At 46.0% G+C, this 27,218-nt stretch overlaps 1 protein-coding gene across 8 annotated transcripts in view; it reads right to left on the bottom strand.

Moving 5' to 3' along the window:
- Positions 1-19,907, bottom strand: part of GTDC1 (glycosyltransferase like domain containing 1) — a 261,163-nt gene extending 241,256 nt beyond the window's left edge. For 4 of the 8 annotated variants that reach the window (XR_008847075.1, XM_056535015.1, XM_056535016.1 and 1 more), the window contains exons 1-3: positions 19,695-19,753; positions 18,019-18,185; positions 11,871-12,072 (exon numbers count right to left, since the gene is read on the bottom strand). Coding sequence is in view for 3 of the 8 variants with exons in the window: in XM_056535015.1 (XP_056390990.1) it covers positions 11,871-12,049 (179 nt within the window). In the remaining 5 variants the exon portion in view is untranslated. The other 4 variants (XR_008847076.1, XR_008847077.1, XR_008847078.1 and 1 more) reach the window with 4 other exon arrangements.
- Between the last annotated feature and the right edge of the window lie 7,311 nt (positions 19,908-27,218).

Raw genomic sequence — 27,218 nt, forward strand, 5'->3', positions numbered from 1 at the left:
TAAAAAAAATTTCCAAAAAGCATACTCTACCTAAATCCTTCAGAAAGTAAAACAGGCAAACAAGGCACAAAAACACAAGTACAAAAAAAAATGTATGAAAAAAATTGCACAATTATTCCAATATTTAAGTTCAAAACTGATGATAACTCCCCCCATAGTGCATATATGTTATACAGTGCCAGATTAGGACTGGGTTTACATGCAGCAGCAAAAAATTCTACCAAATATAGATACCATCAAACTGTGCCCAAATAACATAAAAATACAGTGCCTAAATCTCATCAAATATTACCCACCAAATACCACTTAAAAGTACCTAAAGTGCCCAAATAATGCCCTATTAGGCCATAAATAATACTGCCAAATAAAATGGCTATACAGTACTGGTATATACATTTGTCTGGTGCTCTGTTTATACCACCACCAGGGTTGGCTGATGAAATCACCATTCTTGCTCGCTGACATCACTCACACGTGCTGCGTTGCGATGTGGTAGAATCTGGGGGCTGCCTGCACATGGAAGAAAGTCAGATTTCATACAAGGCCTCATTACCCCAGTTGTGGCCAAACCCTGGGCAAATGGAGTACAGTGGTCCCTCAAGTTACAATATTAATTGGTTCCAAGATGACCATTGTATGTTGAGACCATAACTCTATGGAAACCTGGTAATTGGTTCTGAAGCCCCAAAATGTCATCCAAAAATAGGAAAAAGTGAGGATTAAAGAAAAATAAGTAGATAACTAATATAGATAAAGCAAATCCTTACATATAAAAGTAATAAAGATCTGCTGGGAGCTGTAATCACTGTCTATGTAGAGGGTCCTGTACAATACACGCAATGTCCTAAAAAAGTAACATGGAGCCGCCCCCACCTGGTGTCCAAAGGAGCAGCTAACCCTGGTACAGGTAAAGAGTACAGAACATGTAATACCTCCCTGTACTGTAGGGGGCGCTACCAGACACCAGTCAGTGCATAAACTTCAGTAATACAGGTAACGAGTAGTACAGAACATGTAATACCTCCCTGTACTGTAGGGGGCGCTACCAGAAACCAGTCAGTGCATACACTTCAGTAATACAGGTAACGTGTACAGAACATGTAATACCTCCCTGTACTGTAGGGGGCGCTACCAGACAGCCAATCAATGCACTTCAGTAATACAGGTAAAGAGTAATACAGAACATGTAATACCTCCCTGTACTGTAGGGGGCGCTACCAGACACCAGTCAGTGCATACACTTCAGTAATACAGGTAAAGAGTATAGAACATGTAATACCTCCCTGTACTGTAGGGGGCGCTACCAGACAGCCAATCAATGCACTTCAGTAATACAGGTAAAGAGTAATACAGAACATGTAATACCTCCCTGTACTGTAGGGGGCGCTACCAGACACCAGTCAGTGCAAGCACTTCAGTAATACAGGTAAAGAGTACAGAACATGTAATACCTCCCTGTACAGTAGGGGGCGCTACCAGACACTAGTCAGTGCATGCACGTCAGTAATACAGGGATTTTACCAGTAAAATGCCCGTTCTGATTGGTCGGTTCTTCAAGCCAATGACACCTTTCACAGATCTGGACTGTCTGTAGCATTATATGTTGTGCCTGCTTTCAAGTTACAATGGTCCAGAAAAGACTATTGTATGTTGAAACTATTGTATGTTGAGGCCATTGTAAGTTGAGGGATCACTGTAAAGGGGTGATAGAGAGTCAGAAGGTGGGTGTCCCCTGGAGTAACACCCCATATATATTCGCCGAAACCCAGACATGATCTGTATGACTATATATATATATATATATATATATATATGGATACAGCACAAATCTGCCCCCAGGAGATGACAGAATAACTGGTCACCTGTTATGTTGAAAGTTAAATGACCGGGGAAATGAGAACAATTATCTACATTAAGACTAAAGACACCAAGGGCTTATCCAATGGGTCGGGTAACACAGGGAAGTGATAGTTGTGTAGGACACGTTCAGTATGTGGTGATGAAAGAAAACATTAGGCGCTCATGTGACCGAGTCGCGTACCTGGCCCCTTGTAAGGCGATACGTGTGAACAGGCTGGAAACACCTGCTCCGAGAAGACCGAGGCATCAATCACCATCCGAGTCAATCTGAGCTTCTCTGTCTGGATCGAGGTCATCCAGGACAGATGGCTGGAGCCTCCAAGAGACATGTCCAGAGGTGGAGGTGGGAAACTGAGACCCTGAGGTCCCCGGGTTTACTATATGTATGAAATATGCCTGCTATAAATACAGTGATCCCTCAACAAACGATGGGAATCCGTTCCAAATGGACCATCGTTTGTTGAAATCATCGTATGTTGAGGGATCCGTGCAATGTAAAGTATAGGAAAGTGGTCTTCAACCTGCGGACCTCCAGATGTTGCAAAACTACAACACCCAGCATGCCCGGACAGCCGTTGGCTGTCCGGGCATGCTGGGTGTTGTAGTTTTGCAACATCTGGAGGTCCGCAGGTTGTAGACCACTGTTAGAGGAAGTTGTACTCAGCTGTCCCCGCCGCTCCGGACCGTCACCGCTCGTCACCGCTGCCCTGGATGTCACCCTCCATCACTGTCGCCGCGTCCCCGAGGTGTCCCCGACGCTCCGGCAAGGCCTCTGCTTCCCTGTCATCTGCGCTCTCCATCGCCGCCATCACGTCGCTACGCACACCGCTCCTATTGGATGACGGGACAGTGTGCGCAGTGACGTGATGACGACGATGGAGAGTGCCGACGATGCAGAGGATCCCGAAGAGGACGCACCGGAGTCCCGAGGACAGGTAAGTGATCGTCAGCACAGGGCACGGGGCACCTTAAACGGCTATCCGGTGGCAGCTGAAGCAGTCAGCGCTGCCGGATAGCCGTTTTCGCGATGGCCCCGACATAAAAAAGCATCGTATGTTGATGCTGCCTCTGAGAGGCCATAGCATGTTGAAATTATCGTATGTCGGGACCATCGTAGGTCGGGGGGTCACTGTACTACTTACCAGCACAACATCATTGGTATGGCAGCCATATTGGTTGTAACTAAGCTTTCCTAGTAACCAGAAATAGCAAGAAGGAACATTATATGCAACATAGACAACTCACTAGATCAGTGTTCCCCAACCAGGGTGCCTCCAACTGTTGCAAAACTACAACTTCCAGCATGACCGGACAGCTGTTGGCTGTCCGGGCATGCTGGGAGTAGTAGTTCTGCAACAGCTGGAGGCACCCTGGTAGGGAGAAACTACACTAAATCCTTGATTCACCGAGACTAAAATGCGTAACAAACTAGCCCTTATTTGCTATTGCATTTACAGGTAAATTAAATCGGAAAAAGTCAGAGGAAAATGCATTTCACTATATTAATTGATGACCATTCCAATACTTTAAAGGGGTATTCCGGGCAAAAACATTTTATCCCCTATCCAAAGGATAGGGGATAAGATGTCTGATTGCGGGGTTGCCCGCTGCTAGACATGAATGGAGGAGGCGTGGCGTGACGTCACGTCACGTCCCCAGTATCGGAAACCCGGAGGTTTCCGAAACTAGAAACGCAGTCCCTGCATAGAATGCGGGTGCTGCAGGAAGATCGTGGGGGGTCCCAGCAGCGGGCCCCACTTGATCAGACATCTTATCCCCTATACTTTGGATAGGGGATAAAATGTTTTTGCCCGGAATACCCCTTTAAGTTTTTGTTTTTTTCTCTGACAAGCGTGAGTGGTTCATCCTAATTACCAGGCTGTGATATTTTACTATCAATGGGGAGGTTAAAAAACTTTGGCGCATTTTCGCACACATTCTGGAAGAGATTTCTGGCTTGGCATACATTCCCAGTCATGTTCTAAGACTCCTATATGGAGTTTAAAGGGGTACTCAGCCATAAAACATTTTATCCTTTATCCAAAGGATGGGGGATAAGATGTCTAATCGCGGGGGTCCCCAGCAGCAGCACCCGTCATCTGGTGCACGGAGCAAACCGTGCCGGATGACTGGCGTCTACAGCCGCCAAGGACTTAGACTTGAATGGAAGGGGTTAAATGATCTTTATTAACTTTTTTTCCACTTTTCTTTTGCAATGTTACAGCTCCCATAGGGGGCTATAAGACTGCACACACTGATCTTTTACATTGATCTTTGTTATCCCATAGGATAACATTGATCAATGATTCTGCCGCTTGACTGCTCATGCCTGGATCTCAGGCACGGAGCAGTCATTCGGCGATCGGACACACAGGAGGAAGGTGTCCTCCAGCTGTTCGGGATGCCGCAATTTCGCCAGGAGTAGTTTACTTTCACTTTAGATGCGGCGATCAACTTTGAACACCGCGTCTAAAGGGTTAATAGCACGCGGTTAATAGTGCTGCACGCTATTCGCCACGGGTCTCGGCCATTGTTAGAAGCCCTGCGTTATAGAAAAGGAGTGTACTTAGGGCGTACAGGTACGCCCTGCGTCCTTAAGAGGTTAAACAAAATTCCTGTACTTTCAAAAAACACAGTTTCTGCTCAAATTCCCTTATGCTTCAATGGGGCTCTGAACGAAATTCCGCAAAATTTAAATAGTACCTTTCACCAAACTAAACTTTTAATATATTGTTCCTTATGTTATTATAAGACACTTTGCTATTTACTTGCTGTTAAAATTCTCAACCTTTATATGTTTTTAATGCGATTGAAAAAATGGTCACTAGGTGGCTCTGTTCTGTTCCCAAACAGTTAATTTGGTCTCCACAAGGACTTGTAGTAGTCCAAACTCAGGAAGTGAGTGCGGTGCATGGCGAGGAACAGCTCTCACAGGGTTCAGTGACGTGGCACCTACTGGGGAACGCCCACTTTCTCCTGTCGGGAGATCACACAATGTGAGCAAGGGCAAAGATATGATACACAGCTTTTTAAAGCTCGGAAACTTTTTTAGGGCAGGGGGGATGTCAGGAGTAGTTATTGAATATAATCTTAGTTTAGAAAATATGGTTTGATGACAGGTACTCTTTAAAGACACGTCTTAGAATTTAGCAGAAACCTGAATGCAGAATGTCCACCACTGAAATTCAGCTGTGTGAATGGAACAGTAGAATCACCATTGATGATAATGGGCCTCATTTACTAAGGCTTTCCATAGTAGATTTTGTAGAGTTTTTGTGTCGCTTGTGTTGTACGCCTGAATTTGCGACAAAAAATCTAAAAGACCCTACTATCTCTCCACTTTATTTAGCCGGTAGAGGTATGTATAGCCTCAGTAAGCAGTAACCGATGCGGACAAGTAAAATAAAGAAACAAAGTATTTTATTAGGTAACGTACTACGCGTTGCGAGGGGTACGACCCCCTCTTCATCAGGTCCAATGGTCTAACAGCGCTACATAGCATTAATGCTAGAGGGGGTCTTACCCCTCGTAACGCGTAGTCCAGAGCAAATCTAAATAAAAGTACCCCTTTAAAATGTATCTGTCATCAACAAAAACTTTTTATATAATGTAGATAATACAATTACATGTATATTTGTAATATACATTGGTTAAAAAAAATATGTATATTTATGAGTGAAAAAATGCTGTCCCTGGAGCTATTGTCTGTGTGTCTCTATGAGGAGTCCAAATACAGGAAGTGAGGACAGGACAAGCAGGGCTCTGTGCAGACTCCTGGCTTGTCAATCATCCTCATGTGTGAACCCCTAGCATGTCACAGAGCCTCACTGCACAGAGCCCTGCTTGTCCTCAGTGTACAGAACCCTGCTTGTCCTCAGTGTACAGGGCCCTGCTTGTCCTCAGTGTACAGAGCCCCGCTTGTCCTCAGTGTACAGAGCCCCGCTTGTCCTCAGTGTACAGAGCCCCGCTTGTCCTCAGTGTACAGAGCCCCGCTTGTCCTCAGTGTACAGAGCCCCGCTTGTCCTCAGTGTACAGAGCCCCGCTTGTCCTCAGTGTGCAGAGCCCTGCTTGTCCTCAGTGTGCAGAGCCCTGCTTGTCCTCAGTGTACAGAGGCCTGCTTGTCCTCAGTGTACAGAGGCCTGCTTGTCCTCAGTGTACAGAGGCCTGCTTGTCCTCAGTGTACAGAGCCCTGCTTGTCCTCAGTGTGCAGGGCCCTGCTTGTCCTCAGTGTGCAGGGCCCTGCTTGTCCTCAGTGTACAGGGCCCTGCTTGTCCTCAGTGTGCAGAGCCCTGCTTGTCCTCAGTGTACAGAGGCCTGCTTGTCCTCAGTGTACAGAGGCCTGCTTGTCCTCAGTGTACAGAGGCCTGCTTGTCCTCAGTGTGCAGAGCCCTGCTTGTCCTCAGTGTGCAGGGCCCTGCTTGTCCTCAGTGTGCAGGGCCCTGCTTGTCCTCAGTGTACAGGGCCCTGCTTGTCCCCAGTGTACAGGGCCCTGCTTGTCCCCAGTGTACAGGGCCCTGCTTGTCCCCAGTGTACAGAGCACTGCTTGTTCCCAGTGTGCAGAGCACTGCTTGTCCTCAGTGTGCAGAGCCCTGCTTGTCCTCAGTGTGCAGAGCCCTGCTTGTCCTCAGTGTGCAGAGCCCTGCTTGTCCTCAGTGTGCAGAGCCCTGCTTGTCCTCAGTGTGCAGAGCCCTGCTTGTCCTCAGTGTGCAGAGCCCTGCTTGTCCTCAGTGTGCAGGGCCCTGCTTGTCCTCAGTGTACAGGGCCCTGCTTGTCCTCAGTGTACAGGGCCCTGCTTGTCCCCAGTGTACAGGGCCCTGCTTGTCCCCAGTGTACAGAGCACTGCTTGTCCTCAGTGTGCAGAGCCCTGCTTGTCCTCAGTGTACAGAGGCCTGCTTGTCCTCAGTGTACAGAGGCCTGCTTGTCCTCAGTGTACAGAGGCCTGCTTGTCCTCAGTGTACAGAGGCCTGCTTGTCCTCAGTGTGCAGAGCCCTGCTTGTCCTCAGTGTGCAGGGCCCTGCTTGTCCTCAGTGTGCAGGGCCCTGCTTGTCCTCAGTGTACAGGGCCCTGCTTGTCCCCAGTGTACAGGGCCCTGCTTGTCCCCAGTGTACAGAGCACTGCTTGTTCCCAGTGTACAGAGCACTGCTTGTCCTCAGTGTGCAGAGCCCTGCTTGTCCTCAGTGTGCAGAGCCCTGCTTGTCCTCAGTGTGCAGAGCCCTGCTTGTCCTCAGTGTGCAGAGCCCTGCTTGTCCTCAGTGTGCAGAGCCCTGCTTGTCCTCAGTGTGCAGAGCCCTGCTTGTCCTCAGTGTGCAGAGCCCTGCTTGTCCTCAGTGTGCAGAGCCCTGCTTGTCCTCAGTGTGCAGAGCCCTGCTTGTCCTCAGTGTGCAGAGCCCTGCTTGTCCTCAGTGTGCAGGGCCCTGCTTGTCCTCAGTGTACAGGGCCCTGCTTGTCCTCAGTGTACAGGGCCCTGCTTGTCCCCAGTGTACAGGGCCCTGCTTGTCCCCAGTGTACAGAGCACTGCTTGTCCTCAGTGTGCAGAGCCCTGCTTGTCCTCAGTGTGCAGAGCCCTGATTGTCCTCAGTGTACAGAGCCCTGCTTGTCCTCAGTGTACAGAGCCCTGCTTGTCCTCAGTGTACAGAGCCCTGCTTGTCCTCAGTGTACAGAGCCCTGCTTGTCCTCAGTGTACAGAGCCCTGCTTGTCCTCAGTGTTCAGAGCCCTGATTGTCCTCAGTGTACAGAGCCCTGCTTGTCCTCAATACACAGATCCCTGCTTGTCCACCCTCACTTCCTGTATTTGGACTCCTCATAGAGATACGCATGCAATAGCTGCAGGGACAAAAATATACATATTTTTGAACCAATGTATATTACATATAGTGGTATTATCTACGTTATATAAAAAAAAATTGTTGATGACAGGTACACTTTAAGGCAAAGCTACCTGGAAAAAGTGGTGTGAGAAAACTGCTTTGCATATACTATTATTTACCTATGATTTTCCTTGCTGAATTTCTCCACTACATATCGATGGGGTTTTCTAATCCCCTACACCTTTTCTGTAATCTATAGAGGTTCTGTACCCTCTGAATTCCCCCTAATGGTATGATAACTCAGAAGTCAGATTATGACTTTTCTAAATAATCTAATATTTGAAATGAATTTAACCTTTTCGGTCAATGAACTTGATCTTTACAGTCCTCAGACTTTCCCCACCACTTATCTGTTCTCCTACAGACAGTCATAACTACCCTTGTAGGGTGATTACCGGTGACCATAATAGAGTTATATGGGCCCATTCTTCACAGTTCCAAAGTAAAGGAATTCTTCTAGATTATCAATGGAAAAAAATGGCCGCATTCATCGAGCAGCACAGATATCACTGCAGCCTTTGTTTTACCATGTTTCCCCCATAATGTGCTACGTGCCGGCGCTGAATACCATCACTCCCGGACTAGAGGGTCTTTTCATGCTGCTATTAGGAAAAAACACAGAACTTCAGTTCATGACTTTACACAAATAAAATGGACATAAAAGGTTGAGCTACTTTGTAAACACTTCATTTTACTCATCTTACGCTGATTTATGGTTTTGTTGTTTTCTTCTCTAAGCCTAAAAGTAAATACAGAATTTAGGATATCAGAGAGCAAAGCATTGTGAGAGATCACAAGGCAATGACACAGTAAAGGGTATATTAAAGGGGTTATACAGCCAAAAAAATGTATCCCCTATCCACAGGATAAGGGATAAGCATTTAATCAAAGGGCATCTAACTGCTGGGACCCCCACAACCTCTAGAACGGGGCCCGACTGTCTATGCTCCATACAGTCTCATCCTATATTCACTGTCTATGGGATTGGGGGAGATATCCAGGTACAGCACTCTGTTATCTCCAGTGCTCCCAAAGACAACGCAAGGAGTGTGTGACGTCTAATATTGTAGCTGGGAGAGTCGGGGCCCCATTCTGATCTGAGTTTTTCACTTTTTCTTTTTTTCTCCATCTGGCCCAGACCACCATGATGGTTTTTTCCAGCTAAACTTTTCAGTGCAGAACATGAAGCACAAACATATTAGGCTCCACACTTTTCCAGCATTATCCTCCCCTTTCCCCCCCCCCCCCCCACTAATGCCTCAAGCCTCCTCCATATACAATTCCTTCAGCCTCCCCCCCCCCCACACACATACATTACCTCCAGCCTTCCCCACATGCACATATACAATACCTCCAGCCTCCGCTACTCACACATGCACTACCTCCAGCCTCCCCCCAAATGCCTCCAGTTGTCCCCACGCACACATACAATACCTCCAGCCTTCTCTACACATACATACAATACCTCCAGCCCCCCCACACTTCAGCCTCCCCCAAATGCCTCCAGCTCCCCCACCCAAATGCCTCCCACACATCCCACATGCCTCCAGACTCCCTCCAACTTCCCCCCTAAATGCCTCCAGCCTCCCACATAAATGCCTCGACTCCCACCCACTTCCCCCCAAATGCCTCCAGCCTCTCCCACCCCTAAACCCCTTAAACTCCCCCAGTTGGCTTGCTCCTCCCTGAACCCCCGTATGGCTCCATCCTCCCCCTCAAGCACCTGTGAGCATCCAACATGGTGAGTGGTACTTGCTGCAGAGACATGGATGCTTCCCACCAGGCATCCTCTCTATGCACGCTGGCTCCTCTATAGCGGGAGAGAAATTCTAAATGCTTCCATGTTGCCCATCGGACTGTGGCACAACTCCTGGCCGTGGGAACAGCTGTTCTGAATGTCCACAACGTAATACTAACGTCCCGGTGATGCCAGAAGTGGGACCTGGTGTGATCAGCTGATCGCCCTGTGATAGCATGTGACCACTGTTATCAGATCTTTACTATAAAAAGTTTCCCACTGTGATAACACATACAACACAGGATAGAACGTTGGCGTTTCATGGGATTTCCTAAAATGTAGGTAATCCAATGAGCTTCAATTAAATTAGGCGAGGTCAGTGCCATATATGTTTGGGTAATGGGGTGAGTGTGAGTAACGTCTGATCCGCTTATTTTTACACGGAGCACAGGATGTCTTGTGACGCCGACCTTCAGGATGGAGATAACCTTGTGATTCGCTGGAGGACACGGCTGTGAGAGATTAAAGGACATGCCAAAACATTTTCAGATACATGTCAAAAATGCCTCTTAACTTCTACAACCAAAAGCAACGGAGACTGGAAGCAGACCCTCACACGGCATGTCCGCATCGTGCACATTTCTCTACAAATTGATTTCATGCCGCCATGGCGACGGGGGTGAAACAGACAGCAAACAGGAGCCGAAATCTTCTGAAACATATCTAATCACCCCCCCCCCCCCCTAATACATTACATAGGGGACCTTTATGTAAAGAAGTCCTGCTTATGTAACATAGGGCAGTGTTTCCCAACCAGTGTGCCTCCAGCTGTTACAAAACTACAACTTTCGGCATGCCTGGACAGCCTACGGCTATGCGGCCATGTTTGAAGTTGTAGTTTTAGTCACTGGAGTTGTAAACACTGCTATAAGGTGTAGAAAGAACATTATATGCAAGAAAAAAAGAGAAAAAACATGTAAGCCATCAGTGTTTCCCAACCAGGTACCTCCAGCTGTTGCAAAACTACATCTCCCAGCATGCCCGGACAGCCAAAGGCTGTCCGGGCATGCTGGGAGTTGTAGTTTTGCAACAGCTGGAGGCACGCTGGTTGGGAAATACTTCCTTAAAAGATGTAAAGACAAGGGTTCCCCTTCTTTATCAGGCGCTTTAAGGTATTATGTATTTTTTTTCTAATTAAGATAAACTCTAAGGCCCCGTTCATACTACGGAGAATTCCTGCAGAATTCTGACTTTCGGCCCACACTCATTAAAGGTGGAAAACTTTTTTTTTTTTTTTTAAATCAACTAGTGCCAGAAAGTTAAACAGATTTGTAAATGACTTCTATTAAAAAAATCGTAATCCTTCCAGTACTTATTAGCTGCTGAATACTACAGAGGAAATTATTTTCCTTTTGGAACACAGAACTCTCTGCTGACATCACGAGCACAGTGCTCTCTGCTGACATCTCTGTCCAGTTTAAGAACTGTCCAGAGTAGGAGAAAATCAGGAGAGAAAGTAGGAGATGTCAGCAGAGAGCACTGTGCTCGTGATGTCAGCAGAGAGCACTGTGTTCCAAAAAGAAAATAATTTCCTCTGTAGTATTCAGCAGCTGATAAGTACTGAAAGGATTAAGATTTTTTAATAGAGGTAATTTACAAATCTGTTTAACTTTCTGGCGCCAGTTGATTTAAAAAAAATAAATAAAAAAATTAAAAAAAAACTGTTTTCCACCGGAGTTTTGCATATTGTTAATTTGCATTGAAAATTTTGCTACTGTAACGTTTTTCCACGATTTTGGAAAATTGCCACAAAAAATAAATAAAAAAAAAACCTAGAGAGTCAAAATGCTGTAAGAATGTAACATGCTAACGCAGCCTAATGACTTCATAAACCAATGTAATTAGGGTTATAGGTCAAATCACTTTTGCTCCATGGTAATATTGCTCTAAAAAATGCTTTTTTAATAAAGAAAAAGCATTAGAATTGCAATGTGAACTGACCTCAACTCACTCGAGTCTAAATCAGTTCACCTGGGTGGATTCCAGCACCAGCAGCTTAATTAGATGTTCAAGCGCAGTGATCAAACACTACACCCTTTCTCTCCGTAAAGCCAGAGGATTTATGGGAAATGTAGGCCGCATTAGATAATTGTTTCTGTGATGGATGTCTATCCAGTATAAAGCCAATCTCATGTTTGCCACAGCTGCTAAAACAGGTAAGCATAAGGTATACACAGGAGCCTCTAGATTTTTCTCTACTAAAAGCCTAAATAAGCACTTTCTGCACGTCCCATTGAAATGAATGGGGATAGTGGCAAAAATCTCTTGTGCGAGTGAATACACCCGAGTGATGGCGTCCTACTGACATGTCATTGCTCTTCTCAATACTGTATATATTATATTACCTGTAAGAGTCACTGGGTGGAACAGCCTGCATGAAGTGGAGCGCGGCGGTGCGGGCCCTCCAGTGCCACTTCTTGGCCGGGAGACTATAGAGGACGCAGCCCTCCATCTCTCCTCTCAGCAGGTCCATCAGCTGCTTGTGTGACCCCCCATAAAACGCCTCGATCAGGAGGACGCTCATTCCTACCGCTGTCCCGTCTTCTCCTGTGAAGAGGAAATATTATATGATGAATATCGTAAAGGATTATTATAGGATAATAATTGCACAGAATATGATGAACACCGTACAGTATTATATGATGAACACCGTACAGTATTATATGATGAACACCGTACAGTATTATATGATGAATACGGTACAGTATTATATGATGAACACCGTACAGTATTATATGATGAACACCGTACAGTATTATATGATGAACACCGTACAGTATTATATGATGAACACCGTACAGTATTATATGATGAATACGGTACAGTATTATATGATGAACACCGTACAGTATTATATGATGAATACCGTACAGTATTATATGATGAACACTGTACAGTATTATATGATGAACACCGTACAGTATTATATGATGAACACCATACAGTATTATATGATGAACACCATACAGTATTATATGATGAACACCGTACAGTATTATATGATGAACACCGTACAGTATTATATGATGAATACCGTACAGTATTATATGATGAACACCGTACAGTATTATATGATGAACACCGTACAGTATTATATGATGAACACCGTACAGTATTATATGATGAATACGGTACAGTATTATATGATGAACACCGTACAGTATTATATGATGAATACCGTACAGTATTATATGATGAACACTGTACAGTATTATATGATGAACACCGTACAGTATTATATGATGAACACCATACAGTATTATATGATGAACACCATACAGTATTATATGATGAACACCGTACAGTATTATATGATGAACACCGTACAGTATTATATGATGAATACCGTACAGTATTATATGATGAACACCGTACAGTATTATATGATGAACACCGTACAGTATTATATGATGAATACCGTACAGTATTATATGATGAACACCGTACAGTATTATATGATGAACACCGTACAGTATTATATGATGAATACCGTACAGTATTATATGATGAATACCGTACAGTATTATATGATGAACACCGTACAGTATTATATGATGAATACCGTACAGTATTATATGATGAATACGGTACAGTATTATATGATGAACACCATACAGTATTATATGATGAATACCGTACAGTATTATATGATGAACACCGTACAGTATTATATGATGAACACCGTACAGTATTATATGATGAATACCGTACAGTATTATATGATGAATACCGTACAGTATTATATGATGAACACCGTACAGTATTATATGATGAATACCGTACAGTATTATATGATGAATACGGTACAGTATTATATGATGAACACCATACAGTATTATATGATGAATACCGTACAGTATATGAATACAGTACAGTATTATATGATGAATACCGTACTGTATTATATGATGAACACCGTACAGTATTATATGATGAATACCGTACAGTATATGATGAATACCGTACAGTATTATATGATGAATACCGTACTGTATTATATGATGAACACCGTACAGTATTATATGATGAATACCGTACAGTATTATATGATGAATACGGTACAGTATTATATGATGAATACGGTACAGTATTATATGATGAATACGGTACAGTATTATATGATGAACACGGTACAGAATTATATGATGAACACCGTACAGTATTATATGGTGAATATTGTACAGTATTATACAGTCATGGCCATAAATGTTATGGGGATAAATACTGTACAGTATATGATGAATACCGTACAGTATTACAATATATGATGAATATTGTACAGTATTATACAGTCATGGCCATTAATGTTATGGGGATAAATACTGTACAGTATATGATGAATACCTTACAGTATAATATGATAAATACTGTATTATAGGAAAACTACTGTACATTATTATAGGATGAAGACAATACAGTATTATATAAAGAATGCTTTATAGTATATGATGAATACCGTACACCACACGATGAATACCATACAGCAGGGGTACTCAACTACTGTACTTTTAGTAGGGGTCCACTTTTCCAGGTCTGCCAGCCGGTGAAGGTCCGAGCTAAACGCTAAGACCTGGTTCACACCTAGCTGCCGCAGTGCCATGCCAGAAATAGATGCTGCCTGTTGTAGAACATAATTAGAACTTAATAAGTCATAACTGTTCTCCAACTGCCACACACTGTGCCCCTGGTATAATACGGCCACACACTGTGACCCTGGTATATTACTGCCACACACTGTGCCCCTGGTATAATACTACCACACACTGTGCCCCCAGTATAATACTGCCACACACTGTGCCCCTGGTATAATACGGCCACACACTGTGCCCCTGGTATATTGCTGCCACACACTGTGCCCCCGGTATAATATGGCCACACACTGTGCCCCTGGTATATTACTGCCACACACTGTGCCCCCGGTATAATATGGCCACACACTGTGCCCCTGGTATATTACTGCCACACACTGTGCCCCTGGTATAATACTACCACACACTGTGCCCCCAGTATAATACTGCCACACACTGTGCCCCTGGTATAATACTACCACACACTGTGCCCCAGTATAATACTGCCACACACTGTGCCCCTGGTATAATACTACCACACACTGTGCCCTTGGTATAATACTGCCACACACTGTGCCCTTGGTATAATCCTGTCACACACCGTGCCCCTGGTATAATAATGCCACATACTGTGCCCCTGGTATAATCCTGTCACACACTGTGCCCCTGGTATAATACTGCCAAACACCGTGCCCCTGGTATAATATTGCCACATACTGTGCCCTTGGTATAATCCTGTCACACACCGTGCCCCTGGTATAATACTGCCACATACTGTGCCCCTGGTATAATCCTGTCACACACCGTGCCCCTGGTATAATACTGCCACATACTGAGCCCCTGGTATAATCCTGTCACACACCGTGCCCCTGGTATAATACTGCCACACACTGTGCCCCTGGTATAATACTGCCACACACTGTGCCCCTGGTATAATACTGACACAGACACTGTGCCTCTGGTATGATCCTGTCACATACTGTGCCCCTGGTATAACACTGCCACACACCATGCCCCTGAGTATAATACTGCCACACACCATGCCCCTGAGTATAATACTGCCACACACCATGCCCCTGAGTATAATACTGCCACACACCATGCCCCTGAGTATAATACTGCCACACACCATGCCCCTGAGTATAATACTGCCACACACTGTGCCCCTGAGTATAATGCTGCCTCACACTATGCCTCTGAGTATAAAACTACCACATGCTGGGCCCCCAAATATTATATTTCCACTGTGCCCTGAAGCAAATTATACCTCTATGTCCCTTAAAACAATGAATGAGGTGCCCCCCTCTCCAGCTGTTGCAAAGCTTCAGGCAATTTGGGAGTTGTAGTTTTGTGACAGCTGTAGAGCCGCAGATTAGGGTACAGTGTCACCCATCATCACAAGTGACTCCAGCTCTGATCGGGCACCGTCCGGCCGCATACACAATTGTATAATGACTCACAGGAGACGTCTTCTCTGTTGTCTTTCCTTTTTCTTCCTCTGGTCCTTGTCTTCTTTCAGCTCCATCTTCTCTGCAGAGTCTGATGCCCGGACATCATTGGTTACTAGATCCTCATCCTTTGTATGACAACAATAATCATAATACTGCCGAACATCATGACCCCTAAAATAATACTGCCAGACATCATGACCCCTAAAATAATACTGCCGGACATCATGACCCCTAAAATAATACTGCCGGACATCATGACCCCTAAAATAATACTGCCAGACACTGTTTCCTCTGATTGTCAGAATCCCTTCCCTGTACTCCCCCCAGACCCATTTGCCCCTCCTCCTGCAGACCCCTAAGGGCTTCTCCACAATGTGGACATTTAGTGTTGCTGCAGGCGCCACCAAAGCCATTGGCGATAGGACAGCACGGATGTGCGCCATCTCTATAGATAACAATGCAGTCCGGTGGAATCCCCCCAGCAGAATGGACGTTTACCCAAAGAACGAACATGTTTGTCCTTAAGGTTTACGTCCATTCTGCTGGGGGGATTCCACTGTATAAACAGAGCAGCAGAAAAACATTGAAAACTTTAGGACTCTGCTACAAGTAGATTTTTGTGGATGGGATGGGCCTTAATTCCCCCCTGACCCCTAAGTCCTCATCCAGACTCCTCTGCCCCCTGACCCCTAAGTCCTCATCCAGACTCCTCTGCCCCCCAAGACCGCTGCATCATCCTTCTTTACACTTTTCTGCCCGCCTCCCAGACCCCTCTATCCCCTTCTCCAAGACCCCTGCATAATTCTTTAAACTTTTCAGCCCCCCCAGACCCCTCTGTCCCCTTCTGCCCTAATACCCCCCCAAGACCCCTGCATCATTCTTCTTTAATTTTCTGCCCCCGGACCCCTTTATCCCCTTCTAACCCTAACAACACCACCCCTGCCCCCCACAAGACCTCTGCAACAGTTTAACCTTCACTTTTATGCCCCCCCCCTTTATCCCTTTCTGCCTTAACACCCCCCAAGACACCTGCATCATTTACTCTCAGATGGCTAGCTCCGTGGACGACCCGATACTGCTGCTTCTTTGTACCAGGTCCCTCGATGCTCCACTGCTCCGGCCTCTACTAGTCAGGCCCGGCCAGAGCAGATGATGCAGGCAGAACTAATCTCGCTGCCTGCATCATAGGAGAAGCGTGGCCGGGCAGGGAGTTCCCACACTCCTGCAGCGCCCTGCTATTCATTAGTATCAGTGTCTAAATACAGTATATGATGCATAGTACCGAACAGTATTATATGATGAATACCGTACAGTATATGATGCATAGTACCGTACAGTATTATATGATGAATACCGTACAGTATATGATGCATAGTACCGTACAGTATTATATGATGAATACCGTACAGTATATGATGCATAGTACCGTACAGTATTATATGATGAATACCGTACAGTATATGATGCATAGTACCGTACAGTATTATATGATGAATACCGTACAGTATTATATGGTGAATACCGTACAGTATTATATGATGAACACCGTACAGTATTGTGATGCATAGTACCATACAGTATTATGATGCATAGTACCGTACAGTATTGTGATGAATACCGTACAGTATATGATGCATAGTACCGAACAGTATTATGATGAATACCGTACAGTATATGATGCATAGTACCGAACAGTATTATATGATGAATACCGTACAGTATATGATGCATAGTACCGTACAGTATTATATGATGAATACCGTACAGTATGATGCATAGTACCGAACAGTATTATATGATGAATACCGTACAGTATATGATGCATAGTACCATACAGTATTATATAATGAATACCGTACAGTATATGATGCATAGTACCGTACAGTATATGATGCATAGTACCGTACAGTATTATATAATGAATACCGTACAGTATATGATGCATAGTACCGTACAGTATTATGTGATGAATACCATACAGTATTATGTTATGCAATAGAGATGAGCGAACTTTCGATTTGTCACAAACTTCTCGGCTCGGCAGTTGATGAATTATCCTGCATTAATGAGTTCAGCTTTCAGGTGCTCCCGTGGGCGGGAAAAGGTGGATACAGTCCTAGGAGACTCTTTCCTAGGACTGTATCCATCTTTTCCCGCCCACGGGAGCACCTGAAAGCTGAACTAATTTATGCAGGATAAGTCATCAACTGCCGAGCCGAGAAGTTTGTGACGAATCGAATTTACTGTAAGTTCGCTCATCTCTATGATGCATAGTAACGTACAGTATTATATGATGAACACCGTACAGTATTATATGATGCATAGTACCGTGCAGTATTATGTGATGAATACCGTACAGTTTTATATGATGAACCCCCGTACAGTATTATATGATGAATATCGTACACTATATAATATCGTACAGTAATATTATATGATGGATAACGTACAGTATAACATGATGAATTCCTTACAGTGATATTTCATGATAGACCGTTAGGGGTTAGTCCACAATTGACACCTACGCCCTGTCCACAGGATGCCTAGAACAAGGGTCCTGGGGCCCCCTACTCCTCCTCACTGCGGTCATACGTATGTGAATGAAAGGTAGTTCTCTTTGCTTCATCATCCAATTCAATGCCTAAAGGGGTTAAATTGGCAAAAACAGCACTATATAAGGGCCCATTCACAGTGTGGGTGATCTGGAGGTCCACAGTTCGGAGACCACTGTTATAGAGATCATATGATATACGGCTGTAGTCTGTGTCCTTCTCTACCATACACAGGAAAGCAGCTGAAACTCATAGGGCACCCTACAGAATCTGCATACAGAAGAGGCAGTGTCATCAGGGGAGGTGTATAACTCTGCAGCTAATCACTGTATGGACTCACCTACTATATTACTGCTACCCTGGTCATTAGTAGCTGTCTATACATGGAAGGGGTATAGAGGTGAACAAGGAAGGGGGTACCTGATAGGTCAGTGGTCTCCAAACCGAGGACCTCTAGCTGTTGCAAAACTACAACTCCCATTGGCTGTCTGGGCAAGCTGGGAGTTGTAGTTTTGCGATATCTGGATAGGTGATAGGCGATGATGTCATCCTGTACTTTAGTTCCCAAGAATCCAGTCACACAAGACAGACAATGTTACACATTAGAGCAGTGTTTCCCAACCAGCGTGCCTCCAATTGTTGCAGAACTACAATGCCCAGCATGTCTGGCCAGCCTTTGGCTGTCCGGGTATGCTGGGAGTTGTAGTTCTGCAACAGCAGCAGGCAGACCGATTGGGAAACATTGCATTAGAGCATGTCATTTCTTGGTTATCAGACTGGTGATCACATGACCCATCTGCAATAATAGTATGCATGGATGGAGCTGAGTCAGGGTGGTACAGATGACACTGCAGGGTCATCTGTCCAATCCTGTCTGATGACTTCACAGGTCGGCCAATTACAGGTTCCTTCAGCGACACATCATCTATAGTGACATCACTGTGGCAGCCTGTAGCTGGCTGGTCATGTGATCGGTCATCCTACATATAAGGAAACGGGGGGGATAAAATAAATACAGCAGGGACCCCAAACAAAGTCAGCGGGAGAATTCAAGACATTTATAGATACGTTTACGGGCAGGTTCACAAATTATACTTTTCCAATAGCGTAAGAAAAAATACGCCATAGTGGGGAAAAAGTGGGCGCAAATCAGCAATCTGTGCTTTATAGCACATGTGAAATGCACATGCCAATAAAATATATATTTACACAATGTGAACTGCGCCGTATACTCCCACAAAAAAAATGGTTGCGCTTGAATACGTAATTTTAGTGTATATTTTGGCGTGCCTTAAAGCCACGTGAACCTAAACGTGAAAATAAAAGTGGAGCAGTCGCCCATAGCAATTAGATCACTACTTTAATTATTCAGAGGCCTTTTTTAAGAATTATATAAGCAAGCTGATTGGTTGCTATGGGCAACTGCTCCACTTTTCCTCTGCACAGGTTTTGATCAATCTCCCCCATTATCTCTGGCTACCAGCAAGCTGATCCTCTCTATAAACACTGTGTGACAGACAAGCTCAGCTTCAGTGCAACCACAAGTCCCAGCACGACTTTCCCCAAACAGACAACATTATTATGAAAGGGCCCCGCACTCTATGACAACCCCCAGGGGCCACAACCCGCACACGTGACACCGCGTACACGAGACAAGGGAAAGGATACTGACCGCTTCCTGCGCATGCGTACAAGGCACTAGGCACGCCCCCTCTACGCTACCACGCTGTCGGATCTAGTAGCCCCGCCTCTCTACGTGACGTTTAAGTGACGCATTAGTAGAGGCGGGGTCGCACGGAGGAGACCATAGAACGCCGCAGATGAGGAAATTCTCACGACGTGACGTCATCGCTTCTCCGAGGTTTGTTACCGTCGCCGGGCTGAGGCGGCGTGTAGTCGGCTGTAAGAACTACAAGTCCCAGCAGACATCACGTGACACTGCTCCTTTATGTGTTAATCTTCTTATCAGGAAAATAATTGAAATTATATATTTAGATGAAAAATAATAAACAAATCAATAATGAACGAAATCATCATGAAAGAGAATAATTGAAAATAAAAACAAAATGAGAATAATAATAAAAAAAATAATTATAAAAAAATATTGCTATTATTAATAATAATACTAAAAATAATGATAAACAATAATGATAATAATAAAAACCGAAGAAATCTGCATATATAAAAGGGATTTTTGGTGAAAAAAAAAAAAAGCTCTTTTCACACGGTATTTTGGGCAGGTTACTGGTAAGAAGTGATGAGCAGCATAGGAGGTATTGGAATTTGTGATATTTCACGAATATTTGGAGGAATATTCTAGGGATCGACCGATTATCGGTTTGGCTGTTATTATCGGTCGATATTCACGATTTTGGACATTATTGGTATCGGCTATTATCTTGCCGATATGCCGATAGAGACCACCGCTGAGACCACAGCCGCCGCCGCTGCCCCATTGCCTCCCCCGTCCTCGGTTTTATAATTACCTGGGCCCGGGGTCCGCGCTTCTTCTGGCTCCTGTGGCGTCCTGCGCAGCGCAATGACGAGTGACGTCCTCAACAGTGCGCACAGTGACAGCTCAGGACGCTGCCGGAGCCAGAAGTAGCGCGGACCCGGGGAACAGGTAATTATAAAATCGGGGATGGGGGAGGCGATGGGGCAGCGGCGGTGGTTGGACTAGGGAGGACCCCGAGACAGGCAGGGGGAGAGAAGCGGGCGGCGGTGGTTGGACTAGGGAGGACCCCAAGACAGGCAGTGGGATAGAAGCGGGCGGCGGTGGTTGGACTAGGGAGGACCCCAGGACAGGCAGGGGGTGAGAAGCGGGCGGCGGTGGTTGGACTAGGGAGGACCCCAGGACAGGCAGGGGGTGAGAAGCGGGCGGCGGTGGTTGGACTAGGGAGGACCCCAAGACAGGCAGGGGGAGAGAAGCGGGCGGTGGTGGTTGGACTAGGGAGGACCCCAAGACAGACAGGGGGAGAGAAGCGGGCGGCGGTGGTTGGACTAGGGAGGACCCCAAGACAGGCAGGGGGAGAGAAGCGGGCGGCTGTGGTTGGACTAGAGAGGACCCCAGGACAGGCAGGGGGAGAGAAGCGGGCGGCGGTGGTTGGACTAGGGAGGACCCCAAGACAGGCAGGGGGAGAGAAGCGGGCGGCGGTGGTTGGACTAGGGAGGACCCCAGAACAGGCAGGGGGAGAGAAGCGGGCGGCGGTGGTTGGACTAGGGAGGACCCCAGGACAGGCAGGGGGAGAGAAGCAGGCGGCGGTGGTTGGACTAGGGAGGACCCCAAGACAAGCAGGGGGAGAGAAGCGGGCGGCGGTGGTTGGACTAGGGAGGACCCCAGGACAGGCAGGGGGAGAGAAGCGGGCGGTGGTGGCTGGACTAGGGAGGACCCCAAGACAGGCAGGGGGAGAGAAGCGGGCGGCGGTGGTTGGACTAGGGAGGACCCCAAGACAGGCAGGGGGAGAGAAGCGGGCGGCGGTGGTTGGACTAGGGAGGACCCCAGAACAGGTAGGGGGAGAGAAGCGGGCGGCGGTGGTTGGACTAGGGAGGACCCCAAGACAGGCAGGGGGAGAGAAGCGGGCGGCGGTGGTTGGACTAGGGAGGACCCCAGGACAGGCAGGGGGAGAGAAGCGGGCGGCGGTGGTTGGACTAGGGAGGACCCCAGGACAGGCAGGGGGAGAGAAGCGGGCGGCGGTGGTTGGACTAGGGAGGACCCCAGGACAGGCAGAGGGAGAGAAGCGGGCGGTGGTGGTTGGACTAGGGAGGACCCCAAGACAAGCAGGGGGAGAGAAGCGGGCGGCAGTGGTTGGACTAGGGAAGACCCCAAGACAAGCAGGGGGAGAGAAGCGGGCGGCAGTGGTTGGACTAGGGAGGACCCCAAGACAAGCAGGGGGAGAGAAGCGGGCGGCGGTGGTTGGACTAGGGAGGACCCCAGGACAGGCAGGGGGAGAGAAGCGGGCGGCAGTGGTTGGATTAGGGAGGACCCCATGACAGGCAGGGGGAGAGAAGCGGGCGGCGGTGGTTGGACTAGGGAGGACCCCAAGACAGGCAGGGGGAGAGAAGCGGGCGGCGGCGGTGGTCTCTGACCCCGCAAAAGCCGCTGCAGTTCATTGATTTAAAGCACCCGCTTTAAATCATTGATCGGGGGGGGGGGGGGGATAGCGGTATAAGTTATCGGCTATCGGCCTGAAAGGTCGCAGATTACCGGTATCTGCCTAGATAATCGATATCGGTCGATCCCTAGAATATTCGTCCTATATTCGTGAATTTTGCATAATCACTATGGACCAGATTTATCAAACTGTGTGAGAGAAAAAGTGGAGTGATTTCCCCACAGCAACCAATCACAGCTCAGCTTTTACTTTACCTCAGATCGTTAGCTGAGCTGTGATTGGTCGCTGTGGGAAAATCACTCCACTTTTTCTCTCACACAGTTTGATAAATCTGGGCCTATGTTCTTTCTTTTTTTTTTTTTTATGCGAAAATTCGTAATGAAACTTGCATAGTGCGCATGCGCAATTATATCTTTCACCTAAAAGAAGGGAGGGATCAGGGTCCAGTCTGGAAGTGGCGATATTCCCATAAATATTCACATAAATTTGCTTAGAAAAAACGAAAAACTAATATTTGTCATTACAAATTATATATATATATATATATATATATATATATATATATAAAGCAAAATCATCTGTAGTTGCAGTATCTTGTAATTCCTTTTTTATTGGACTAACAAGATTTTGTAGAGACAAGCTTTCAGGATTCCTCCCTTTATCAAGTCATAAGCATTTCTGAGCTCACAAGGAGAAAACACACGTTCTATCATTTTGCTTTTTGCATCACTGGACTAATACGGCTACTCCTAACTAATCTATATATATATATATATATATATATATATATATATCACTATATTCTAAATATTCGTGAAATTGCGAAGTGCTGATATTCGCGGTAAAAATTCCCATTTTGAATATTCGCACTAAACACTACTGGTAAGGCTGAGTTTGCACAGCGCTTTTGTTTCCGCTTGTACCCTTCCCATAGACTTTTGTTACGGAGGGGGAGGGAGGGGGGGCGTGACGTAACGAGGGGGCGGACTCGAACATGGAAGCCCGCACACAGCATTCGGAGTAATGCAGGGCAGCGGAGAACCCCTTTAATGTATACCATTAAAAAAAAAAGATGCTGAAAACGGGTGCTTCTGCGTGCCGTACAGCAAATCCGTTTCCCATTTTTTTGTTTTTTTGGCGCAAATATTAGCGATGCTTACAGTGTTTTTGTATACAGATAAATTAAATGTACTGTCATGGAAACAGTGAATCGGAGAAAAAAAAAAATAAAAGTGCTGTGAATGCGACCGAATTCCCAGTCCGCTAAACTTTAGGGTTGGGTTGACACGTTCAGGCTTTTAATTGCAGATATTTTGGGCGGAGATTCCGTGTGCAGTGGCGCAGCCAAAATCCATCGGCTCTTGGACTGCGTGGAAATGTTAAGTCGCCGTTGGCAATGCATTGTGCTTGGGTTTCCTCCAAAAGAGGAGTCCGGATTTTTTTGTTTTTTGCCGCAGAAATTCGGCAGTGTGCATGATGAAGATGAAATTGTCCCGCACGGAAATTCCTGGAATGTACCCAAGAATAGTGTTTCCCAATCAGTGTGCCTCCAGCTGTTGCAAAACTACAACTCCCAGCATGCCCGGACAGCCTTCGGCTGTCCGGGCATGCTGGAAGTTGTAGTTTTGCAACAGCTGGAGGCACACTGATTGGGAAACACTGGCCTAGAGGAAAGACTGAGGGGGAGATTTATCAAAACCTGTCCAGAGGAAAAGTTGCCCAGTTGCCCATAGCAACCAATCAGATCGCTGCTTTCATTTTTAACAAGGCCTCTGCAAAATGAAAGAAGCGATCTGATTGGTTTCTATGGGCAACTGGACAAGTTTTCCTCTGCACAGGTTTTGATAAATCTCCCCCAAGGAGTGTATATTATGTGCTATCACTTATATTGGTTATAAAACCAGACTCAATGGAGTTAAAGGGGTTATCCAGGAAAAACATTTTTTTAGATATCAACTGGCTCCAGAAAGTTAAACAGATTTGTAAATGACTTCTCTTAAAAAATATGAATCCTTTCAGTACTTATGAGCTGCTGAAGTTGAGTTGTCCTTTTCTGTCTAAGTGCTCTCTGATGACACCTGTCTCGGGAACTGTCCAGAGTAGAAGCAAATCCCCATAGCAAACCTCCTCTACTCTGTGCAGTTCCCGAGACAAGCAGAGATGTCAGCAGAGAGCACTGTTGCCAGACAGAAAAGAAACAACTCAACTTCAGCAGCTGATAATTATTGAAAGGGTTAAGATTTTTTAATAGAAGTAATTAACAAATCTGTTTAACTTTCTGCAGCCAGTTGATATGAAAAAAAATTTCTTCCCTGAAATACCCCTTTAATGTGTACCAATGTTTGAAGTAACCATGTCAAATTACGGTGTCAGGTTATTCCTAAAAGTGCTTCTCAGTTGGTCACCCGGTTAAAGGGGTACTCCGGCGCTAAGACATCTTATCCCCTATCCAAAGGATAGGGGATAAGATGCCTGATCGTGGGGGTCCCGCCTCTGGGGACCCCCGTGATCTTCCACACCGCACCCCGTTAGAATCAGCCCCCGGAGCGTGCTCGCTCCGGGTCTGATTACTGGCGATCACGGCGATCATGGCTCCGCCCCATGTGACATCACACTCCGCCCCCTCAATGCAAGCCTATAGGAGGTTGCGTTACAGCTGTCATGCCCCCTCCCATAGACTTGCATTGAGGGGGCGGAGCATGACGTCACATGCGGGGCGGAGCCGTGAGGTCACTATGCTCCGTCCCCGTGATCGCCAGTAATCAGACCCAGAGCGAGCATGCTCCGGGGGCTGATTCTAACTGGGGGGGCGGCGTGGTAGATCACAGGGGTCCCCAGCGGCGGGACCCCCTCGATCAGGCATCTTATCCCCTATCCTTTGGATAGGGGATAAGATGTCTTTGTGCCGGAGTACCCCTTTAAAGCCTTTTAAACTGCTGTGTTCAGTGGCTTTTCTACACCAAGAAATAGATGGTGTGGATTTGCGACAAACTTACGCGAGTTACGCCCGCAAATGCGCCTGTGGAAAACTGTCGCACATAATGAATTAATTTCCACTGCACAAAGCTACCTGAAGAGTTGATCAGCATAGATTCTTTGAATAACACACAGTAATGGTTAGGCACAACAAAAAGACGCAAAAATGTGGATGCGACAAACACACGCGCAAAACAGTATCATGAAAATATCGGGTAAATGAAATGATAATTCCCCTCCCCCAATGTCCCTATACTGTATGTCATATCCATCGATCATTTTTTCTTTCATGGTTGAATCTCTCTATTTTCGTATATTGTAGGTGCGGAGGTAGGAGATCTGTATGTGAGAAGAAGCCCTCTCTGCTGCTCAGTGGACTGTTTGAGCGTAAGTCTATAATACCCTGACACAGTCTGAAGCTTTTAGCGTTGGCGTCCAGCGTGTCGCTCAGAATTAGTATCACCTGTGTTAGCCGCATCAAGCCGGCCGGCTTTCAGAGCTATGAAAACATGTTATGGGCATTTTAGGCTTAACTAGAGGTGAGAAGAGGCTCGATGGCTTAATGCTTTACACAGCGGTGAGAACTTAGACAACACGAGTGACCTTAAACGTGTCGCAAAAGTTGATGTGCTGGAGTGTGGGAGAGTGTGCAAAATCCAGCTGGCAAACGGTGACAGATCGGAGTCATCTCTCTGGCAATAACAGTGCGGATCTGTGTTATAGGTCATATTGTGCACTGAATTAATAGCGGATTAAGCTAACTGTAAATTTAAAGGGATAAAACCTTTAAAGGGGTTCTCCACTGCCCTGTCTTCCGAAGCTCCACTCGCAGCGTCCGGAAGTTTATTACTCCGGGTGCTGTGTGCGGGCTTCCGTGTTCGAGGCCGCCCCCTCGTGACGTCACGCCAGCCCCCTCAACGAAAGTCTACGGGAAGGGGGCGCGACCGCTGTCGCGCCCCCTTCCCATAGACTTTCGTTGAGGGGGCGGTTGTGACGTCACGAGGGGGCGGCCTCGAACAGGGAAGCCCGCACCGCACACAGCACTTAGAGTAAAAAAACTTCCGGACGCTGCGAGCGGAGCTCAGGAAGACAGGGCAGTGGAGAACCCCTTTAAAAGGGTTATCCAGGAAAAAACTCTTTTATATATACATATATATATATATATATATATATATATATATATATCTATCTCAAATGGCTCCAGAAAGTTAAACAGATTTGTAAATTACTTCTATTAAAAAAATCGTAATCCTTTCAGTACTTATGAGCAGCTGAAGTTGAGTTGTTCTTTTCTGTCTATGTGCTCTCTGATGACACGTGTCACGGGAACCGCCCAGTTTAGAAGCAAATCCCCATAGCAAACCTCTTCTACTCTGTGCAGTTCCCGAGACAAGCAGAGATGTCAGCAGAGAGCACTGTTGCCAGACAGAAAAGAACAACTCAACTTCAGCAGCTGATAATTTTTGAAAGGATTAAGATTTTTTAATGGAAGTAATTTATCAATCTGTTTAGCTTTCTGGAGCCAGTTGATGTTAAAAAATTTTTTTTTCCTGGCATACCCCTTTAAAGCTAAAAATCTAAAAAATAATATAAGTCTCCAAGCTGTGACGGCTTTTAGTCCTGAAATGGATTCATTTCCTATGGTGACATCCATCCCAGATACTAAATGGTGTATGCAGCTGTACTCCATTACTGCCCGGAGATCGGACTCCATTACTGCCCGGAGATACTCCAAATCGGAGATTCTGTGTGTGCGGCGCTAGGACCGCATTGACCTGTGCTGTCACCATTAACGTCATTCTTTCGGTGAGTGAATTTCTGTGGTGGAATTTTCCGCTGCTGAAATTCTGTAATGTCAATGGGTTAACAGAAGACCCATTCACTTCAATGCTGGGTTAGTGCAGCAGAATCTCCAAGCGGAATTTAATGTGGATATTTCGTAGTGTAAAAATACCATTATGTAGGATTTTTCACCCTGCTTAGGCTGCCGCTGGTCACCATCCCCTTCAGGGTCCTTATGGCATTAAATTGATA

Source organism: Hyla sarda, chromosome 8 (assembly GCF_029499605.1).
Source record: "Hyla sarda isolate aHylSar1 chromosome 8, aHylSar1.hap1, whole genome shotgun sequence".
NCBI lineage: Eukaryota > Metazoa > Chordata > Amphibia > Anura > Hylidae > Hyla > Hyla sarda.